Genomic DNA, 21,350 nt, shown 5'->3' with positions numbered 1-21,350 from the left:
ATTTGACTGTTTATTTGTCTTTAATAATGTTTGAACTTCTTATTAGCTATGCAAGTAGTCTTCGCTGTGGTATAGGAATTACCTAGAAGGGATCTAAAATGTTGGTGTCATAACCTTATTTATTAGAATACAAGATTACAATGGGTCAAATACAACGGAAACAATAACATTTATTATTACGGTTACACTTAATTTTAAGGTGATGTAGTTATAGTGTACTTACTCAAATAAGTACTAAGAAATATTAATTAACTACATGTACTTACTATAGAGTTACGGTTAGGGTTGGTTACTTGTAATTATGCATAAGTTACTATAATTACTAGAGTAAGTACATTTATTAACGTGTGACTACGCCTTAAAACAAAGTGCTACCATTATTATTTATCAAAAATTTTGTTTGTGTGTGTGTGTGACAATCATAGACTGTAAATTGTGACAATGAAACCGAGGTATTTCGTGAGAGAAACACGAGTAATAGTTGTGCAACTGTAAATTAATTATAAATAATAATAATAGTAGTAATATGTTGTACCAGTCGGTTTATGAACTGTGTGTCCCCGGCGTGTCAGCCTCTTGTCGGTCTCGCGCGGCCACGAGCTCTCTTGTCAGTTGTATCTGTTCCTCGAGCACGCGCAGGTTCTCGCGCTTCCGCTCCACGCGCTCCAGGTCGCGCAGCACTCCGTCGTGCAGCCTCTGCGAACACGTGATCATTTCACATATAAACACTGCATGTTTTATTATTATACTAAGATGCGACATTTGAAGTAACCCCCTGATAATAATCACAGGTAAAAACTACAGATAGCTCTTCATTACAATGGTAAGATATCTGTGTTAGGTTTCTATATAAATGTATTTGAAGTGAAGCAGTAGCTTAAACACACGTATAAACTGAAACAACTGCCAGAGAATAAAACGATTCCCTCTGAACAGAACATGTCAGCCAAGATACCCGATTAGTTACCGTTACTATAGTAAAATGGTATGTTTTGCATTAGACAAAACAGTAAAAACCCGACTGTCTCGCACATCTGTACTTGTTATGATTGCAAGCATACTGCACACTAAAGGTTAAACAGAATGGATACTTCAATAACAGCGCCTCATAAAGGCATGGTGTTCATTTGGCTAGTAGGACAAGAGTGTTTTTACCTCTCTGTCCCAGTTCTGCTTGAGATGAACGCCTGCAACGGTACTGATAGTGAGCACTACCGATAATCCCAAGACAAGTTTAGAGACCGTAGACATAGTTATGAAGCATTACTGTGAATACAACTACAGTAGGATAATAGATGGCTAGAGCACTTTCATAACAGAATGGAGCTGAATCCTTTGTGGTGGTTTGGTTTCAATAGGATATCAGACTCTTTACTGCTGCCTACCGACCAGGAGCGGCAATACGCTCACTGCGCATGCGCAGTATACCCATAATCTCATATTTTTAACATATTGTGTTTGATTATTTGATCGGACTGCCAAATTGTTAGGATATTTTGCACAATATTAAATTAAAAATATTTTTGATTTCCAATGTATACCAATCCAACATATACAAATATTTGATGTAATTATTTGATCAAATAATGACTGAGATGTCACAATTAGTCACAAAGGAAATTGAATATCAAGTGTTTCGCATTTTTGCGATATATCCCACATATTAAGTCTGATGTATACTGCACATTTTGGCAAATGTATATACAATTTGCATAATATACTATCTTGCTGCATGTATAATATGCAGAAATATGCTATTCCGAGCAAAACTGTTTATTCCAGTGATCGCATTTAACTGTTTATCTTTAGTACTACTTGCAATCTATAGTCCAACATGTTTTTATCAAAAGTCCCATGTCTGTAAAAACTAAGACTGATGATCTGTCACCAAAAATCAATAAAAGGGCAGCGGTTTACACTGAAGGTCTTCGCTAATGTAGAAATGCAAGAGTTGTTTTGTGAAATAACATCTTTGGTTCCTCCACTCATTCTTCACTTCCTCTCTTTTTTTCTTGTCCAAAGTCTGAATCCACATGTTAAGAGTCATATTGTATTCTGCACACCATCCCGGGATTTTGTCTGACCATTCCAAACCGAGTTGAGAATCCCTTTTGAAACACTTTTCCCCTTTGAAATGTGGGAGAAAACAGAATGCAGATTTGTAATTCAAATGTGAATTCAAGGAAGTATAAATAAAACAAAATGAATTCAACTGCATGTTCCCTAAATTAAAGTATATATATATATATATATATATATATATATATATATATATATATATATATATATATATATATATATATATATATTAGGGCTGTCAAAAGATTAATCACGATTAATCGCATCCAAAATAAAAGTTTGTGTTTACATAATATATGTGTGTGTACTGTGTTATTTTGTATATATAAATACACACACACATGCATGTATATATTTAAGAAATATTTGCATACATATACTGTATATGTATATATATTTATATAGTTTATATTATATATAAATATATTTTTTTTTATATATAAATAACACATTTTTCTTAAATATATACATGCATGTGTGTGTATTAATATATACAAATTGAATTATACACAGTACACACACATATATTATTAAAAACAAACTTTTATTTTTGATGCGATTAATCGCGATTAATCTTTTGACAGCCCTAATATATATATGCAAAATTTTATGTTAGATGGGATTAATTGTGATTAATTGATTTGACAGCACTAATGTATAATATTTTATATAATTAATCATGTTGTAAAAAACATAACTTATTATATGCTTTAATTTACCACTTTAAATGTTTTAAAACTGGACTTCAAAACATCAGTTTGTATTCTAAATCAATATTTAAATGTTATCTTACACTAAATTTTAAAATCAAAACCTTTTTCTGAAAACAATATTGATGTGTAATTAAAATCTGGTTGATGACTTTATTATTTTGACATTAACAACAGTATTGTTAATTAAACTCAGTTTATAGAGATATGTGTAATACTTTGAGAAAACAATGTATTTTACTGGAAATAAATAGGGATAATTACTCGAAATTCGTTCTGTTTTGTTGCGAAATAATTAAGTAAATTCCTCTTCGAATTTCACATGCCCGACCACAGCAGTGCTTATGTTTCCGTCCAACTATTTTTATGCACATTTTGGGATATCGCATTAAAAAAAGGCTGTTCGGAAACGCAAAGATGTGCATAAATTCTAAAAATGTGCATAAAAAACGTATGCACTCAGTTGAGTCGGATCATTTTTTTATCCGGTAAGAAGACATGCACACAAATGGAAACCGCAATACCATAAAAGAACCATACTTGGTTCCCCAAAGAATCATTTTCTTACTTTGAAGATCTTAACAAACCAATATAAAGAACCTTTTGTGCATTTGAAATGTTCCATGGATGCCAAAGGTTCTTCGTGGAACCACAGATGCCAATAACGAACCTTCATTTTTAAGAGTGTAATTGTTTCACTGCATGTGGAAAATATGTATGCGTCTGTGCGAGTCAAAGCCTGAGTCAGAAGGATGAACATGCACATCTGGTGCTCAGAGTTCCTCAGCTGTGGGACTGCCGTAAAGGTTTGTTTGATGGAACACCCCTAGTCATGACAGCTAAAGCAAACATCCAGCTTTCCCAAACACCACTCCACCCCTTCACCTCCACAGGCTCAAACAGAGATTTTGGAAATAGGGAACCCCAAGCAAATATGTTGCCTCAACACTTTTGAAATTTAGATTTTTTGGTGTTGAACATAGGGGATTTTATCTCGGAAATGCTGTTGTTGTGTGTATTGGCACACAGAAACATGATTATAAGTGACCCATCTTTCATCTTTCATCATTTTTTCGGTCCGTCTCATACCGTTTTGATGTGCTGCCAACAACAACACCACCACCTTTAAAGTGAAGTTGACTTATCGGCAGGGTGCTACTCAGCAGCATCCTGTAAGAAATCAGCATGGGAATGGATGTCTTGGTATTAAGTAAACAGATTCCCTGGCTGTTTGTTGATCTGTAGACTATCCTTTTCTCTATCAGGTCTGGAAATGATGTGTGAACCGCCATGCCTCCAGATGAGCTACGATGTTTTACCTTGCCTCACTTTAACCCCGTTTCTGAGAAAAAGAAACATTCTGTGTTAGTGCGAGTGGGTGGATGTGTGTTAACAGTGTTTTAGATGTATCTTCAAACATTCAATGAACTTTGGAGCAATTCTAATAAAATAGAAGCCAGTTTCCACCTCATTGCAATGTTATATCTCATAATTGTCTCTCAATGTGACTTTATATCTCTCTGAATTTATATTTAGAAATTTTACTGTTTCTCACAATTGCGACTTTTATATCTCACAATGAGACTTTGTTTCTTGTAATTGCGACTTCATATCTCATGTTCACTGTAAAAAGTGATCAGTTGACTTAACTTAAAAAAAGTGAGGAAACCCGTTGCCTTAAAATTATTAAGTAAATAAACTTCATGTATTGAAAAAAATAAGTTACGTGAACTTGACAATTCCACATAACTTATTTTTTTTCAATTACGCATTGTTTTAATAATTTTAAGGCCAAGAGTTTCCTCACTTTTTTTAAAGTTAAGTCAACTGATCACTTTTTACAGTGAATGTGACTTTATATCTTGCAAATGTGACTATTTCTCACAGTGTGACTATATTTTGTGATGGCAAATTTATCTCAAACAATTGTGCCTTTATTTCTCATAATTGCAACTTTATTTCTCACAATGAGAACTTATATCTTGCAATTGCGACTCTTTTTCTCATAATGTGGCTTTATATCTTGCAATTACAAATATATCTCAAACAATTGCGTTTTTACTTCCCATAATTGTGACTTTATTTCGCCTAATTTCAATGTAGTTTGCCAAAATTGCAACTATTTTTCGTAAATTTTGCATTTATATCTCACAGTATCACTTTAAGTCACTAAGGCGAAAACCAGTTTCCGCAAACTAATAATATGCAAGTAGATTTTCATATTTTCTGAAGCAACATTTTCTTTCTTTCCTGTTCCAAACTTGCGTTGTAAATCTGACCACTTAAAGAGTAATTGCACGTCTCAAACTACATGTTGGTGTCATTTACACTAGCACAAACAGAGCTGCGCACTGAAGTTTAAAACTCAATCTTACTGGATTGTTCAGATCTTTAACCTTAAGTATACGTGGAATATTTGCACATTAGAAAGCACCACTTATAATAATCATACAAACATTACAACTGCAGTAGAAGTTTGTTAGCAAAGACTTTAATCCTTAGCAAACAGACGGCAGCCAAGGGCCCTATGCTTGTTTATTTAATGAATGACTGGGGTAAAACACTTTTTGGGAAGAGTTTCAGTCAATTCTTTCTCATATTAATATCAAGGTCTTTCAGCACAACCTACATCTTAACAAACAGCACAACACCGTAAGACTTAAAAGTAGCCTATAATAGTAAGTAGCCTATTGATTTTCAGTTACTCTGTGACATTTCTTTGCACTCAGTGTAAACTTTAGTTATCTCAGATTACTGGAAGTCTTTCCAGAGCTATTACATCACCTACACATGTTTGAGGGGAACATAATGTCATTTAAGCTTTATTCAAGCTGATAGGAAAAAGATAATGGGTTTTGCAATTGCTAGCTAACAATTTTTTACACTTTTCTCCCCTTCTTGTTTAGTAAAAACTAGTTTTTTCAGCTAGTTTTTTTTTTTTTTTTGCACCTTAACTCTAAATTAGTGTTATTTTTTTAAGGCAAGCATTTAAACAAACCTCTAACCTTAAGTATTAAACTTAGGCACTTAGCTTTTTTAAGTGTGTTTAAAGTGTGACATCTAACCATGGTTTTTCTGACTGACATATCAAACTATCAGAGCAGTATGTACTATGATACCACTAAAGTACTTTTGTAAGGGTGGTATTATAAAATTGATTACTTTAATGCATAAGTAATGCTTTTAAAGTATTACATTCTCTGTTTTATGTTTATATTTTAAAAACGATTAGGCTATCATTCGACGACCCACCGAATACTCACAGCCCTCTACGCTTCCCACCGTACGCTTTTGGATACTACGCGTGACGCGGTTGGTTTAAAGGGCATTGATTGACAGGCGTTTATCCAATCAGATGTCAGTATCAGGTCGCGTATCAGCTTTAGAGGCGGGCGCTGCGTCAACTCTCAAAAAGTGCCACGACTCCAAAAGTTAGCGGCGATTCTTCATCACTGTACATTTGAACGCAGGTAAGCGCACGCTTTTTTTAAAATCACCCTTATGTGTTTTTTCACCACCAGTGAAAAAGCTAAAGTTTGTCAGTCTGACAAATGGTTTGGATATTGATGTTTAGGTTGTATTTGAAAATAATTTGTATTCTCAGATGGTTTGAACTTGTGCATTGTGATAATCTAATTCAAAGCATCTTTCTTCTGCTCGAGCGTACGTGTCCTTACTGATGCTTTTACTGACTTTGTCACTTTATAATTTTAGTCTTTCTTTATATAATGTCTTGCTGTGCTCACTGGCTTTGTACCGTTCTGAGTAGCTGTATTGTTTTTTTTGTGTCTTTTACATAATGATTTAACATGCTATTCGAGGTTGTGGTGTTTCATCAAGCATAAGAGCAAGTTCATTTCTAGGCTTTAACAATTGTAAAATTAGCCAAAAGTTAATTGTATCTTCCTAAAAATTTAATGACTGAATCGTGTTAATAATTATCCAAAATTTCTATTTACTTTCATTTTTTACGAACTTTACATTTGCTTCTTTTTTTTTTAATCATCATGAAAATGTGTTTTAATATTCTATGATTTTTCAAGAAGAGAATAGTTAAGTTAAAAAAAAAAAAATCTAAACTTTGTCAAAGCAAAGTAATATCATTAAGAGGACCAATGGGGGATAAATAACCATATGGCAAAGTTCCCATAAATACTTTTTTAAAAACCGAATTCTTTCAGCCATTATTATGTAACGTCAGCGACTCAGCAATGTTGCTGCAAGGGTTAATGTCCAACATATGAAAGCAGCCCCCTTTCACTGAGATGAGGAGTATGTGTCCTGCATGTAGGAACTCTGCATTTCCTGAGTCCTCTCTCTTCTGAGTCACGTGGATCCATTTTAGGATAGCCATATTCCCACATCGATCATTTTAGGAAAATAATTGCAAGAAATAGGCTTTTGATTAAACAAGACCTATGTGGTTTAATATGGTAAAAAAGAAAAGTATTTGCTTGTTTTTTATGACATCTCTGAGGCTTTCATGATCACCAGACGCGTCATGATTTTGGACATGCACCATTATAATACTATATATTCCTCATAGTACTTCATAAATACCATGGTAATTGTTCCGTAGATGTAGTGTGGAATCACTACAGCCACATTGCTTTTTTTTTTTTTTTTTGTAATGGGTTGCATTATAGGCTATTTAATAAATGCAAAGCAGTGAATAGATTATAATGCATATAAGTTATATGCTGTTAAGGGTAGCCGATTTCATTCAAGCCCAGTCAGTATTCTCCCCCTTACCTGAGTGCCTGAGTCAGATATGTAGAGACCCACTCTCTAGAACTTCCATGCAAGAGTTGCACTGGCTGCTAGCGTGATGTTGGGGGAAGGTTATTGTGGTCTGCTGCACACAGACCTGTCCCTTGGAAACTGTATGTATACCCCTCTCTGTTTGTGTGAGGGAATGTTGATGAGTTTGGTCTCGGCGGGGTGTTGCATAACATGAACTTTAGTGGGCAAAAGTTATGGAGGTGCTGTGAAAAAAAAAAACTTTTTTCTTTTTTTCAAACTTTGCAAGAGGGAGTGATTTTTTTTCACATTGTCTCAAGGCAAAAAAAAAAAAAAAAAAATCTGACATCCACTCAGTACTCTGCAATGAAGGGTCTTTTTATTATTTATGTATCTTTTTTGACCCCTCATGGAAGCCAAATACATGACAAAGCAGTATAAATGACTTCTAGGTTGCAGAAATGCTGGTGAATAGGATATTACGGTCAGTAACTGAAAGCTTTTTCTTTTTCTCAATGTTGCATCCATGCATATATATGACAGTATAAAGTCCTAGACCACAGTCGTGTTAACCAACAAAACTTTAACTGAAAGCTTTTTCTTTTTCTCAATGCTGCATCCATGCATATAGGTGGCAGTATAAAGACATAGATCACAGTCGTATTAGCCAACGAAACATTAACAAAACTTTAGTGAAAACATAAAAAAAAAAGAACATCTTCCAAAACTTTTATTAAAGACATCTGGTCAGGAGTTATTGATTGGGGCATTTATCTGTGAGAAAATGTTCAAAAATAATACTTTACAGGATATACTTTAGCAGTGGTTCTTTTGTCTGTCCTACGACGACTTGTGTGAAATGCTCAGAGGATGTTGTTGTCCATTAACATTAAATAGTCCTTGTTTGCACATTTGAGTGTGTCAACAGAACATAGCCTTTTTCTTAGAAGGTGCTGATGGCTTTTGTACTTTTGTAGGATTAGGAGGGAAAGGACTGAGCAAAGATGGATATGTACGATCCTCAAACTCTAGGAATTGTGGTGTTTGGTGGCTTCATGGTGTTCTCCGCCATTGGCATTACGCTCGTTTCAACTTTTTCCATGAAGGAGACATCTTACGAAGAAGCCCTGGCCAAACAACGGCAAGACTCAGGCAAGATCCAACCCCAGCGCTCTGACAAGAAGAAAAAGGCATCTGAAAAGAAAAACAAGGCCAAGAAGAAGGAGGAGAAGCCAAATGGGAACCTTCCAGAATCTGAGCCCGAGTCCATCCCTGAACCTGTGGTAGAAAACAGTGAACCCAATGCATTACCCCAAGTTGAAGCAGAACCCCAACCTGAACCTGTGCCTGTTCCCAAGCCTGAACCTGAAGTTAAGCCCAAGCCCGTAGTACCTGAACCAGCTCCTAAGATTGTTGAGTGTGCTGCCCCTCCTACTGTAAGTGCTGTGATGGCCCCAATTGCTCCTTCCCCAAAAGAAAAGAAAAAGAAGAAGGTGGCCAAAGTGGCACCGGCCCCCGTCAAGCCCGTGGAGGTCCCAGAAGTTGTAGTTATGGTGGAACCAGTGGTTGCAGAGGTAGTGGTGAAAGAAGCAGTTGCTCCTGAGGTTGCTGCTCCCCCTAAAGATGAAGAACCCAAAACTGAAGCTCCAACCAAGAAGAAGTCTAAGAAGAAGGCTGAGCCAGGTGAGTCTCCTTGGTCATATCCATCTAGGACAGATGTAATAGTAGGGTTTCAAACTTGCACTGCTCGCATCAGTCTATACTAATTTTGATTTTTTTTTTAAAGTGGTTTCTGTGGAAACTGTTGATGTCCCCCAGCCGTCACCTTATAAAACTCTGGTCTCCAGTCTGAATAGTGCATCGTTCAGTGAATCCGAGACCCAGAAACTCTTTGAGATCATCAGCAAGAAGGCAGGAAAGGACTCCTGCCAACTGGTACTAAGTCAACACCTAATAAACCCTTCTTCAAAGTGCTAATACTTGTCTCCTTCTATTAGCACTCATGTCTCTTTCCTTCTCTCATTGGCAGGCATCTCAGAAGGGTGACCCCTTGGCGCCGTTGAAGAAGCAGCTGGAGGAGAAGGAAAAGCAGTTGACCGCTGAGCAGGGCAACGTAGCTGCGGCCAAAAACCGTCTCCGAGAGCTTACCAAGGTAATACATGCCAACATAGACAAACCATTGAGGTTCAAACTAGTTTCTACCCGTAATCAAGCTTCTTCACTGCAAGGTCATGAGTGACTGTTGAAAATAATTGTGTTGGTCCTGGAGCAATGTTCAGTGATGGACTGGCCATCCATCCATGGTATTTCCCTGTATACGCCTGAGATGCTGAGATATGCTCCAGCATCCCTGCAAATCTACAAAGAACAAGCAGTTTGGAGAATGGATGGAGCAATGATCCTGTTGAAAACTAGTCTTAACCAAATCCCTGCCTGTGCCCCAACCTTAACCATTTACTACCTTAAAATCAGAAATATGATTGGTTGATAACACACCACCCTAAGCACCTAATTCTAACTTTTTCCCGATCTCAAAAATTTGATTGGTTGATAAAAACGCTGATCAGGAACATTTGTCAAAGTGACATTAACCCTGAGGGTCTTGGGTCATTAACCGTATCTCTTACTCTCATTGCTCTGGCCAATAGGAGCTGAGTTCTGCAAAGGGCAAGATGACATCCATAGAGACCCGTATGAGCTCTGAGCTGAGCGCCCGTGGCCAGGAGATCGCAGCCCTACAGGCTCACATGCAGACTTCCTACCAGGAGCACATCAACGAGACACAACAGCTCAACGGCAAGGTCACAAGTCAACAGCCTCTCACACTTATTTCCCTCTCGCTATGCTGTGTAGTGTGTTGTTAGATTATTAAATGAGTTGTTTATGTGTGTTTCCACAGATCCAAAGCCTGCAAGAGCAGTTAGAGAATGGACCGACTGCTCAGCTGGCCCGTCTGCAGCAAGAGAACTCTATTCTCAGAGATGCCCTCAATCAAGCCACTAGCCAGGCTGAAAGCAGGTACTGAACACAGTCCCTTTATAAACCCTTACAGTGAAACCGATGAAGGATCAAAAGTTTGGGGTAATTCTTTACGCCTCTCTACGGACATGAATGCCAACACAACACCAGTGCAGACTTATGACGCTTTAAATCTTGAGATCTTTAAATTAGAGAGAATTCTGATTTAGTCGTTATATCTGAGTCACAGTTCCTCTGTGTCATTATCGTTTATAGCTGTGGTGTGTACTTCGCTATTCTCATAGAATAAGAACTATTATTAAAGCTTTATCTTTATAGTTCTCGTCCTTGGTGTGAATGGGCCCTAAGCCATACTTAGGATTTTGCCAGGTGGATGCCAACCAAAACGGGTGGAAGGGGCCTCATCCATTTCTAGAGACCAGAGATTTGAGCATGTTTTTGTTTTTTTGTTTTTTTGGGCCAGTAAGCAATTGCCCAGATCACCTGTACCATGCTACCCAGATAACAACCATATTGCTAAAACACACTCAGAAGACCTTAGCAATCACATAGCAACGCATTGGCAAACCATGCCCCTTCATTTTGCCCAGGCAAGCATCACAGGTTTTTCTTAAGAAAATATAAAAATCGAATTGTGCAAATTCATTTAATTGGTACAGAAATGACAGAAAGCACATTTATTATCCTTAGTGCTCATTTTTGGAGATGCAGGTTCAAATCTAACCTGTGATCCCATTCCCCCTCTTTCTCCCCTTGTAATTCCCTGGCAAAAGCCATAAAATAAAAGCTACACAGCGCAAGCTAACACTAAACCTGCCTCCAGCTATAAAACGTATTATCTAACCATTTCCTTTTTGTAAATCTGTGGCTTTTTCACACGCACAGGCAGAATGCAGAGTTGGCAAAGCTGCGTCAGGATTGTGTGCGTCTAAACCGAGAGCTGAATGAGCGCACGGCTGCTCAGCATGCTGAGGAAGAGCGCAGGAAGACCATTGAAACCAAGATGTCCACTGCTGAAGAACAGCTAGCGCAAACACAAGTAAGCCCTGACCCCTGACCTTTTTCCTTTTATCTCATCTCTCTTAGGTGATTGTGGTCTTTGTACCATGACAATTCTCTTCCCCTAGGTAGGAATTTCACCATATACATTAACTTTAAAAGCAATTCCTATCTGTCTTTGTGATGACTTGTATTTCTTTCACGACATTTTGTCTGTTCGTGTGTGTATTTATTTGAGGTTTTTTCCCCAGCTTAGCTATGCGAGAAATGTAAACCCCTGTGGCTAAAACTCCCATGTTGGATGTTTAGCAATAATACATTCTTTGATATTAAAGAGACAGTTCGCCAAAAGTCATCATTAGGGCCTGAGCACTGATGGCGTGAGGACCCTATTGGAATTGCTCCGTTTATTTATATTTGTTACAAACCTGCACGCATATACAATGAAAGTGGATGGTGAACAGGGGCTATCAGGTTCCAAATATGAATCTGTACAATAGCTTTGCAATTGACTTCAACTTTGGTTTCTTACACAAAGTATTGTATGGCTATATTGGGTGCTGTTTTGGGGTGAACTATTCCTTTGACAATCCTCTGTGTCTGTGTTAGACGTCCCGTGTGGAGGCAGAGAAGGCTCTGCAGCAGAAGTTGGATCGAGTCTGTGAAGAACTCCATGAGGCTCAGCACAGAAGCACAACCCTACAGACTCAAATAGATGCATCAAAAGAACAAACCAAGACCCTTACCGGTCAGTACACTCAAACACATCTTGTTTCATTTATTATGCATTCCCTTGGCTCAGTTTCCAAATGGAAACAGTGAGTTGAAAAAAAAAAAAAACATTTAAAGGGGGCATGTTCTAGTTGTAGCGTTTTATGTTTTTGTACCCTTTAAGATGGAAATAACTTCTGTTTACAGACCTCCAGGAGCGTATGCGTGTTACAGAAAAAGAGCTGAAAGACCAATGTGAAGAGCTGGAGATACTGAGAGCACAGCTGTCTCAGACACCACAGGTTACTGAGGAAAAGCCCTCTGTGGAGACAGAAGCAACCGTACAGGCTGAGATCCAGGTACAAATATTTAGCACTGTGATCTAGTTGCCAATGCAATGCAGCAAAACCAGGTTTTTGACGTGAGCATTGAGATTTTAATATCAGGTACTGTACTGCATGTCATTTTTGCAATAACAAATAATACTATTCTCATTCCTGTATTGATTCTGTATAGAAGATCAACTGCGAGGAGGTTGAACAGTTGAAGAGCAGGTATTCATTTGAGTCACTACATTTACAGTTTAAATTTTAATTGACATGTTCCTGGATCAATACATTTTGCTGCCTGAACATTTTTCCCTAACCCTACCCATAAGTAATCCCTAAAATCAGAGGGAAATGATAGGTGAATAACACTGATGTAGAAACACCTAACCCTGGTTGTAAGACTAAACTTGACATAAACTGTAAACTTGCCCCTCAAATCTGATTGGCTAATTGGAATGTTCTAGGATCAACAAAGATGTTGATCCAGGAACTTATTTCACTTGATGAAATCACATTCACCATGCTTTGATATATTGTGTGTAGTCTGAAAGAGAGGGAGGACCGGCTGACATCAATGGAGGCGGAGCTTAATCAGATGAGGGAGGAGCTTGACACATTAAAGAGAGCTCAGTCTGAGGAGACTCAGAATAGGTACTGTCTTCGTTGTTTAAACTTGATGAATTTAATTTATCTTCAAATTAAGATCGATTCAATGACACCAGTTGTTTCTAAGACCTCAGTGAATGTGCCACTCTCTGGTGTCTGATCTTAACATGGACTCGTTTTTCAGGGTTAATGAGGCGGACACGGAACGAAGGGAATACACAGCTGAGATCGACCAACTGAAAGCTAGGTATACAATACAGCTGATGCTTTCTTCAAGTATATTTTGTAGACAGTATGGAATAAAAACATTTCTTTCTCACTATCCCTCAGTCTGAAAGAAAAGGAAGAGTCTGTGGCATCTCTACAGGCTCAGCTGGAGAAGATGGAAAGTGTGAGTTGAGCATATGATAATTTGATTTGAATATTTGCATGCATGTAATACATGTGAATTGGTATCTAATTTTATATCCACAGGCTGATACTGTTGAAGCTGAACCGCCGTTTGAGAAGTAAGAGATTTCTTTTGTCAATTCCTCCAGATATTTGTCGTCTTTTTTTCTTTCCTGGATGCTTCTGATAATGACCGACTTTTGTTTTTGTGTCTGTCAGCCTGGAGAAGGACGCACGCATGATCTCGCTGGAGGAGGAACTTCAACAGCTTAAAGAAGAGATGGAGCGAGTGAAGGCCAAGAGCAATGTGAGTTCATCTCTACCCTACACGTCCATCCATATGTATTCAACCTGTCCACACTGTATCTACATACCTGTCTATTTACATCTAACTACCTTTCTGTTCATATCTACCCAAACTGTTGGTCCACGCTTACCTATGGGTTCTTTCATTTCTAACCAGCCTGTCTGACCATGTCTACCTTACCTGTGCGTCCATATCTACCCAACTCGTCCATATATACCAACTCGTCCATATATATCTACATCTATGTGTCCCTTTATACCTACCGTCCATCCATATTTACCAAACTTGTCGATATCTACCCTACTCATATGTCTATATCTATCTGTCCATCTATATTTAACAACCTTTTCATCTACCTAACCCATTGGTCCAGGTCTTCCTATGTGTCTGTCCATATCTACCCAGCCTGTCTGACCATAACTACCCAACCTGTTCATTCATGCCTACTCATCCATCCATATCTACCCAGCCTGTCTGACCATAACTACCCAAGCTGTGTCCATATCTACCCAACCTGTTCATTCATGCCTACTCGTCCATCCATACCTACCTACATGTGTCCATTCATATCTATCCAGCATATCCATCCATATATACTCACTCATCTGTCTATATGTACCTGTCTGTCCATGCCTACCTACATATCTGTCCATATCCACCCAGCCTGTCTGACCATATCTCCCCAACCCATTCAAATATACCTACTCATCCATCCATATCCACACTCTGTCTGACCTTACCTAGCCTACCTTTACGTCCATCTACCCAACCTGTCCATATATAACTACTGGTGCACCTGAATTTATCTGTCCATCCTGATCTAACTACGATCTACTCAACCCATCTGTCCATATATACCCACTCATTCATCCATGCCTACTTGCCCATCCATGTGTATCTGCCTTTCCCATTTGTCCATATCTAACCTGCTCGTCCATCCATATTGATTACCTCTCAGTTCATATTTATCAATCTCTAACTACCCATCCATCCACATCTAATTGTGGTGTGTGTTCAGGAACTGCGAGATAAAAACTATGCCGCAGTGGAAGCCCTATCTGCTGCTGAGAGGCTGAGTGAAGAAAGACTGAGCCAAGCCAAGGCCGCACAGGTAACCCTGATATAAACACGTACAGTATAAACATGCACTTACTTCTATATCTACACAATACACACAAACCATGATGAATGAGGTGTTCATTATCATCAAAAGGCTGTAGTTGGCTATAACTATTAAACATTTTGTGTGGTATAATTTAATTTAGTGATCAAAGGCTTATGTGTGTGTAGAGTGAAGTCGAGCAGCAGCTGAGCTCTTTCCAGACAGACACCAGAAACGCTTTCCAGACGCTCTTCCCTCACATCAGCTTAGAAATGCATCAGGTTAGAATTCCTTTTTTTAATGTAAAGTGAACCTGTGAATACATTTATTAAATATGTGAATCATTTTAGAGCACAGGTAATTTAATATTAAATTAAATCATATTTTGTATACTTTTTGTTTTTTGCTTTGTATGTTGTAGACAAACTGGCTGGAAGCATTCACGCATGAAGCACAGAAGAACCTGACAGAAAATCAGTCAAGCTCAGATGTGACGGTGAGATATCATGTCTATAGACACACACCTGCAATGCACGGTTGTTCTCTTCTCATGTCTCGTGTTTATCTGATTATGTGTCAGGATCTGCAGCAGAAACTCGCCCAATCAGAAGAGAGACAGAGGTCACTTCAGGCTGAGTGTGAGCAGTACAGATCGACTCTCAGTGAAACGGTACGGCAGCACGCACACATTTATCATGCAAACATAGACCACAATTTTTAAAAGCAGGTTTTTTCTAAGAAATTTACAGATATTTTTAAACTGATTTACACTTGCATGAGATTTAAAAGTGCCCCCCCCCCAATGATGGCTACCATGTTGAAATCAAAAACTAAACCTTCATACATCCAAGCCAGTAGGTGTCAGCAGGGCCTAAAATTAACACCCACCAAGCGCCAAATGAGCGTAAAAATTGCATTGGTGATTATTTGAAACGGTGTCAATCTCCAGTTGGCCTGTAATATTTGTATGAATTCTGTGCAATGTTGTGAGAACCTGAACGTAAACAAACGTGAACGACGCCCAGAAATCTACATCTCAGACAGTACGCAAATACAGAATTGAGCTCTCTTTCATGTCTTGAACGGACACATTTTTGAAATGCCTGTCTCGGCCAGTATCCTAGTAAACAGTTGGTTATGGCTTAGTGAATATCAACAATCGAGAAAGATGAGTACAAGTATCAGTGTATTGGATCCATGCATTAGGTCTTAAAGTGACAGCAGCCTAAAATTCCTCCTGCCGTCTGTGTTTCTAATGTTAGTCAAACAACAAAGGACAAAGAAAAAAATCATTCACTGCTCTTGACTGAATAACTTTTGTAAATTTAATAAGGATTAATCTGTTTAATTTATACAGTGAAGACTATCCTGTGTTATTTTACATTTGATTACTTAATTCACTTCTTTTTTCACATTATTAATGGCATGATGTTTATATTTAGGAAGAAGAATGAAACCATAATGATATCAAAGTCTGTAAATGTTACATTTAATATTTAACAAAAAAAACCATTATGGTCTGTGGATTTCAGTCCTGACCTAAAAAGACCTTTGAAAAGATTTTTGGCTGAACGTTGTGTGTTTTGTACAGGAGAGCACGCTGAAAGTTCTGCAGAGTAGTGTGGAGGACGGCGAGCTCATGTGGAAGTCAAAGATTTCAGATGCTGAGCAGCAAAAACAGACGGTAAGAACATCCTTCACTGACCCTGGATTTGCGTGACTGTTTACCACACTTCAGTTGTGCTGAAGTTTGGATCTCCCACAGGCTCTGGATCAGGTGAAGGTCCTGGAGGAGACGATAAATGTGGAAAGACAGGACACCAATCAGGTTCATGCTCACATTTGCCATTGTTCTTTGGTTTTGGGGACTTGGGGACTGGGAAAACCCCGTATTCGTTTTTTTTTTTTTTTTCTGTGAAATGCAAAAGGAGAAGCTTTGATGAATGTTCACGCTGCTCTTGTAGAAACGTACTGTTCCTCTGTTCTCTGTAGCTGAAGGGGCAGGTGATGCTTTTGGAAGCCCAGCTAGAGAAACAACTGGAATCCATAACCATCAGTCAGACGTACACAGAAGAAATGTCTCAGGTGAAACGACTCGCTGACTCTGAGGTTCCTGTATAGTTTCCCCGTTTTGAACGGAAGTTCTTTAATGTTTATATTAATGTTTATTAATGTTCACTGATGGTGGATTGAGGAGAGATCCCCTGACATGATTGTAAAGCGCTTTGGGTGTACAGTAGTATATGAAAGCGCTATATAAATGCCTCATTCATTCATTCATTCATTCATTCATTCATTTATTCATGTTTAAATGAGTTTTATTTAAAAAGAGAAGATCTGTCTAAGGGGCCGTTTACATGACAACTAAAAACGGAAAACTTTTATGGGGACCTGAAAATGCGAACTATTGAAAACTCGGTTCAAAGTCCATTTTTTTTAAAAACGATACCATTATCGTCACTGTGTAAACTACAAAAACGTGAATTCATGAAAGGGATGATTATTATTACGTATTTCGTGTTCAGTCTATAGGTGCATAGTGCTTCTTTACAAAGTGACATCGCCATCTACTGGCCTGGCATGAATAAAACAATGTTTTAGTCGTTTTTGTGGATATGTGTGAACGGGATCAACGTTGTTGTCTGTACGTGAAAAATGCAAAGGAATTTTTTTTTTTTCGTTTTTAGTCCATCGTTGTTGTGTAATCGTACCCTAAACGACTCACTGACGTTTACGTTAACATGTTTGAATATTTTGTCATATCCTTCTTTATATTCTTCTCAGCTGAAGGCATTGTTATCAGAAACTCAGGTCCAGCTGATATCAGCCAAAGCAGAGGCTCAGGAACAGAGAGCAGAACTTTCATTGGTAAGTTTAACATCGGTTTGTCTTATGTTGCACATGCTGCTTTCTACTTTGAGTGACAGCTGTGCTGTGCATTACAGGTCAAGCAGGAGCTACAGGAAGCGAGTCGGCAGGCAGAGAACGAGAAGAGCGCACAGTCCACTCAGGTCAATACTACTGGTTGTGTGTATTTATGTATATTATGTGCATGTCTGTTATGTATTATGTTCTGCAGAGCTTGAAGACCGTTTTCTGGCATGCTTTTTTTCTGTCTTTAGCAGTTCAAGTACATCATGTGTACATGTATACATATGCTGTGTGTGGGTATTGTAACACTGACTAAACTTGAATCTCTACTCCTCGATGTCTAACTTTACAGGTGAAAACACAGCTGGAGGAGGCAACAAATAAACTGCAGACAGAAGAGGACATTCGACAGCAGGTTGCAAACAACTATGAACAGGTGACAATTTAGAGGGCTGTTTAGATTTTTACTTTTTTTTCTCTTTTCTTATGATTTGCTTTTTATTTACATTTAATAATTTCATCTTAAATAAAAAAAAATATTATTGTTATTGATGTTATTTAGATAATAAAATTTTGTTTTAATATTTAAAATGAATTTATTTTAATTTATATTTTGTAATTTGATTCTAAAATACAATTTATTGTAGTATTTTGAGCTTTTTTCATTTAATTTTCATTAAATTTCATTTTTATCTTGATTTATTAAGTGATTTTATTTTAAATTAAAAAAAAATATTTTTTAAAATTATTTTGTTCATATTAATTAAATTTCAATTAGTATTATGGACTGAGATTTAGCCCCTTTTGACTATTTTCTTATTGATTTGCATTTATTCATTTAATTTTAAATTCAAATGTATTATTGTAAAATGTTATTTAAAGTATTAAATGTAATTAATTTGGTTTTAAATAAATGGTTTTTTTTATTCTTTTATTTGGTTTATTTAAAAAAATTTTTTTAAATTATTGTGTTTTGAGATTTTTGAAATTCATTTTATTTCCTTTTACACTTAATTCGCTTAATTACACTTAAATTTAGTTTAACTGAATTTTTATTTTTATTTTTACTGTTTGATTATGGATTTGCTTTTTATTTAACTTTATTAATTACTTTTAATAAATTATAATTATTTAATTTTTACTTAATTTATTTTGATTTTTAATGTGATTTGGTTTGATTTGATTTTGCTTTAAATAAAATTTGTTTTAATATTTAATTGATTCATTTCATTTGGGTTGAATTTTATGTGGGTTTGTTTTTCGTTTTAATTTGGTTTGATTAATTAATTTAAATTTCAATTAAATATTTTAATTTTATTTTGATATTTTTGACTTTCATTTACACAAATACATTTTAATTTGGATTCATTTTATTTTAAATTACAAGTATTTGAATTTTAGTTTGTTCTTTTTTTATTATTAATTTAATATATCTTTTTTTATTAATATTAAATATTTTATTACATTTCTTTTAAATAAGTTTTAATTAGAATATTATTTAAACTGTTATATCGTATTTGAATTTCTTGGTGTGTTCACACATGTATATTTCCACTCAGGCACAGAAGTGCGTCAGGGATCTCGAGGCTCAGTTAGAAGAGTTGAAAGCTGCTGGAGAAGGACCAACTGAAGAGCTAAAGGTTCCTACAACACCTCTTCAAAATCTCAGGTGTAGACCAGCATATAAAAGATCTCCGCTCTCTGATGGTGTGTGTGTTTTGTGTGTCTATGTCAGGAGAGACTGGAGAAAGAGAAGAAGCTGACGCAAGACCTCAGCCAGGCAGCCTCTGCACTGCAGCAGCTCCTGAAGAGCTCTCGGGAAGAGCTGGACAAAGAGAGAGAGAGTGTGAAGAACCTGCAGGAACAGTTACAGGGCAAGGTACATTATTAACACTCTCCATACATTCACAAGAGGAAAGCACAAAAAATGTAAGGCCTTCAATCATGCTAAACATATTGTATGTAATATCAGTAACATTTAAAGTCAGCATGAAACTGAAGCTGCTATTAGTCTTTTCTTCATTATTGTGATGTATATCTGAGTGAAACAGCTTGTCGAACAAGAACAAATGTAGGGCGGGACTTGATTTTGTCCATCAGGATTCGATTGGATGATTGTGGTTTGCTATTGGTCGATCTCATGTGAGTGACAGGTTGCCCCGCCCTCATGCCAGTAAACGCATCATCAGAGAAGCTATTGTGATTAAAGATTATGAGAGCACATGGATTTTTAAAAAGAATGATGTGCACGGATAAATCATTTATAATAAATAAATAAATACCGCATAATTCCATAAAAAAAGAACAAGAATTGTCAATTTTGATCTGATGGTGACTAAATTGATTTTGTGATTTTATTTTCTCTACAGGAAACTGAAGAGTCAAAAGAAGGAACGTCTGTTTGACAGAATAAATCCAACAACCTTGTGCCTTAATTATTCTTATGCATTATTTACTTTTGTATTCTCTGCTACTGTGGCAAATGTGCCGACTGTTATTAGCCAGTGAGGATCGTTAAGGGAGGAAGCATAATATATTTTTAATGTTTTATTGGAGCTGTTATTAGGTGACTGAACACCTCCTAAAGTGATCGCTAAACCGCTCAGTGTTGAAAGATACAGTACAGGATGATTTGGGCAAATGCTCTTTTTATCTTTTGTTTGCATGTTCTCATGAGAGTCAAAGGAAGGAACATTTCATGTTGCAGCAATGCAGTAAAAGCTACTACACTTTTGTAGTTGGCTGTTAACAAATGTGATGATATGATAATAAAATACAGTATGTACTTTGAGTTGTGTGTTGGTCTTCTTTACTTTCAAATAAAAAAAGTAGACTACTGTTCAAAAGTTTGGGGTCAATAAGATTTTATTCAGCAAGAATGCATTGACATTTACATTACAAATCATTTCTATTTCAAATAAATGCTGTTCTTGTAAACTTTCTTTTCATCAAAGAACCCTAAAATATATATATATCTATCATGGTTTCCACAAAAGTATTGTAACTTTGTTTGTTGTTGTTGGTGTGATTCATTAAATATGCTCATATTGAGGGCAACAGTAAATAATTTAATAATTTCAAAATTTTACATTAAAATAACACTGAGATGTTTAATAACTTAAGCACTTAAACTCATCTTTGATCGACAAAATGATATATTTAAATGCATTTGCGGTTTAAACAACGTGGCGCAGGACGTGAAAATGATTGCGTCGGGCTGAAACTAGCAAAACACACTTGCGTCGCGCTTGGCGCTGCATTGCGCGGGGTGTATGATAGGGTCCTGTAATTGGTTCACTGCAGTTTTAAGGAGAAAATACTCAGCAATGGTGTTGACTTATAAATTTGCACATTAAAAACACCACATAGACGTATAAACAACATTAAAAGCTTGATTTGTCACCACAGGGGGACTTTAAACACTTTTAATTTGAGTTTATGAATACATTATTTGTCTGATTTAAAATTCTCCCCACCTGTTTTCTGTTATATACAGTCAAACCAAAATGTATTCAGACACCTTCAAT

The 21,350-nt window shown here is 36.8% G+C and overlaps 2 protein-coding genes across 4 annotated transcripts; one reads left to right on the top strand and one right to left on the bottom strand.

The window, feature by feature from the left end:
- Positions 1 to 543: 543 nt before the first annotated feature.
- pet117 (PET117 cytochrome c oxidase chaperone) lies at positions 544 to 1,355 on the bottom strand (the record flags this gene model as incomplete). Its single annotated transcript, XM_079890243.1, has 2 exons — positions 1,156 to 1,355; positions 544 to 696 (listed from the first exon to the last, which is right to left on the bottom strand). The coding sequence occupies exons 1-2, from the start codon at positions 1,249 to 1,251 to the stop codon at positions 544 to 546; spliced, it is 249 nt and encodes an 82-aa protein (XP_079746369.1). The 5' UTR covers positions 1,252 to 1,355.
- A 4,848-nt stretch (positions 1,356 to 6,203) lies between these two features.
- rrbp1b (ribosome binding protein 1b) lies at positions 6,204 to 20,665 on the top strand. Of its 3 annotated transcripts, none has more exons than XM_079890193.1 (28): positions 6,204 to 6,259; positions 8,507 to 9,212; positions 9,316 to 9,464; positions 9,568 to 9,681; positions 10,178 to 10,330; positions 10,429 to 10,547; positions 11,394 to 11,547; positions 12,117 to 12,255; positions 12,426 to 12,577; positions 12,735 to 12,772; positions 13,091 to 13,198; positions 13,338 to 13,400; positions 13,484 to 13,544; positions 13,628 to 13,662; positions 13,763 to 13,850; positions 14,869 to 14,961; positions 15,141 to 15,233; positions 15,374 to 15,448; positions 15,533 to 15,622; positions 16,544 to 16,636; positions 16,718 to 16,780; positions 16,945 to 17,037; positions 17,737 to 17,820; positions 17,898 to 17,963; positions 18,176 to 18,259; positions 19,383 to 19,463; positions 19,559 to 19,702; positions 20,193 to 20,665. In XM_079890193.1, the coding sequence occupies exons 2-28, from the start codon at positions 8,534 to 8,536 to the stop codon at positions 20,226 to 20,228; spliced, it is 3,147 nt and encodes a 1,048-aa protein (XP_079746319.1). In that variant the 5' UTR covers positions 6,204 to 6,259; positions 8,507 to 8,533; the 3' UTR covers positions 20,229 to 20,665. The 3 variants fall into 3 exon arrangements, with proteins under 3 accessions (XP_079746319.1, XP_079746318.1, XP_079746317.1); XM_079890192.1 differs by having other exon boundaries at positions 9,559 to 9,681; XM_079890191.1 differs by having other exon boundaries at positions 9,559 to 9,681; positions 15,374 to 15,622.
- Positions 20,666 to 21,350: the final 685 nt, after the last annotated feature.

The sequence above is a fragment of the Squalius cephalus genome, assembly GCF_949319135.1.
Source record: "Squalius cephalus genome assembly, chromosome: 13".
NCBI classification, from domain to species: Eukaryota; Metazoa; Chordata; class Actinopteri; order Cypriniformes; family Leuciscidae; genus Squalius; species Squalius cephalus.
The sequence above is the reverse complement of the archived record's forward strand: the minus strand, read 5'-3'. Positions and strand labels throughout refer to the sequence as shown.

Excerpts from the sequence above, each read along its gene's own strand:
- rrbp1b (XM_079890191.1), top strand. The coding sequence starts at position 8,534 with ATGGATATGTACGATCCTCAAACTCTAGGAATTGTGGTGTTTGGTGGC. Across the intron at positions 13,401-13,483 it reads ATCGACCAACTGAAAGCTAG|TCTGAAAGAAAAGGAAGAGT; the intron begins GTATACAATACA and ends ACTATCCCTCAG. Across the intron at positions 17,038-17,736 it reads ACACAGAAGAAATGTCTCAG|CTGAAGGCATTGTTATCAGA; the intron begins GTGAAACGACTC and ends TATTCTTCTCAG.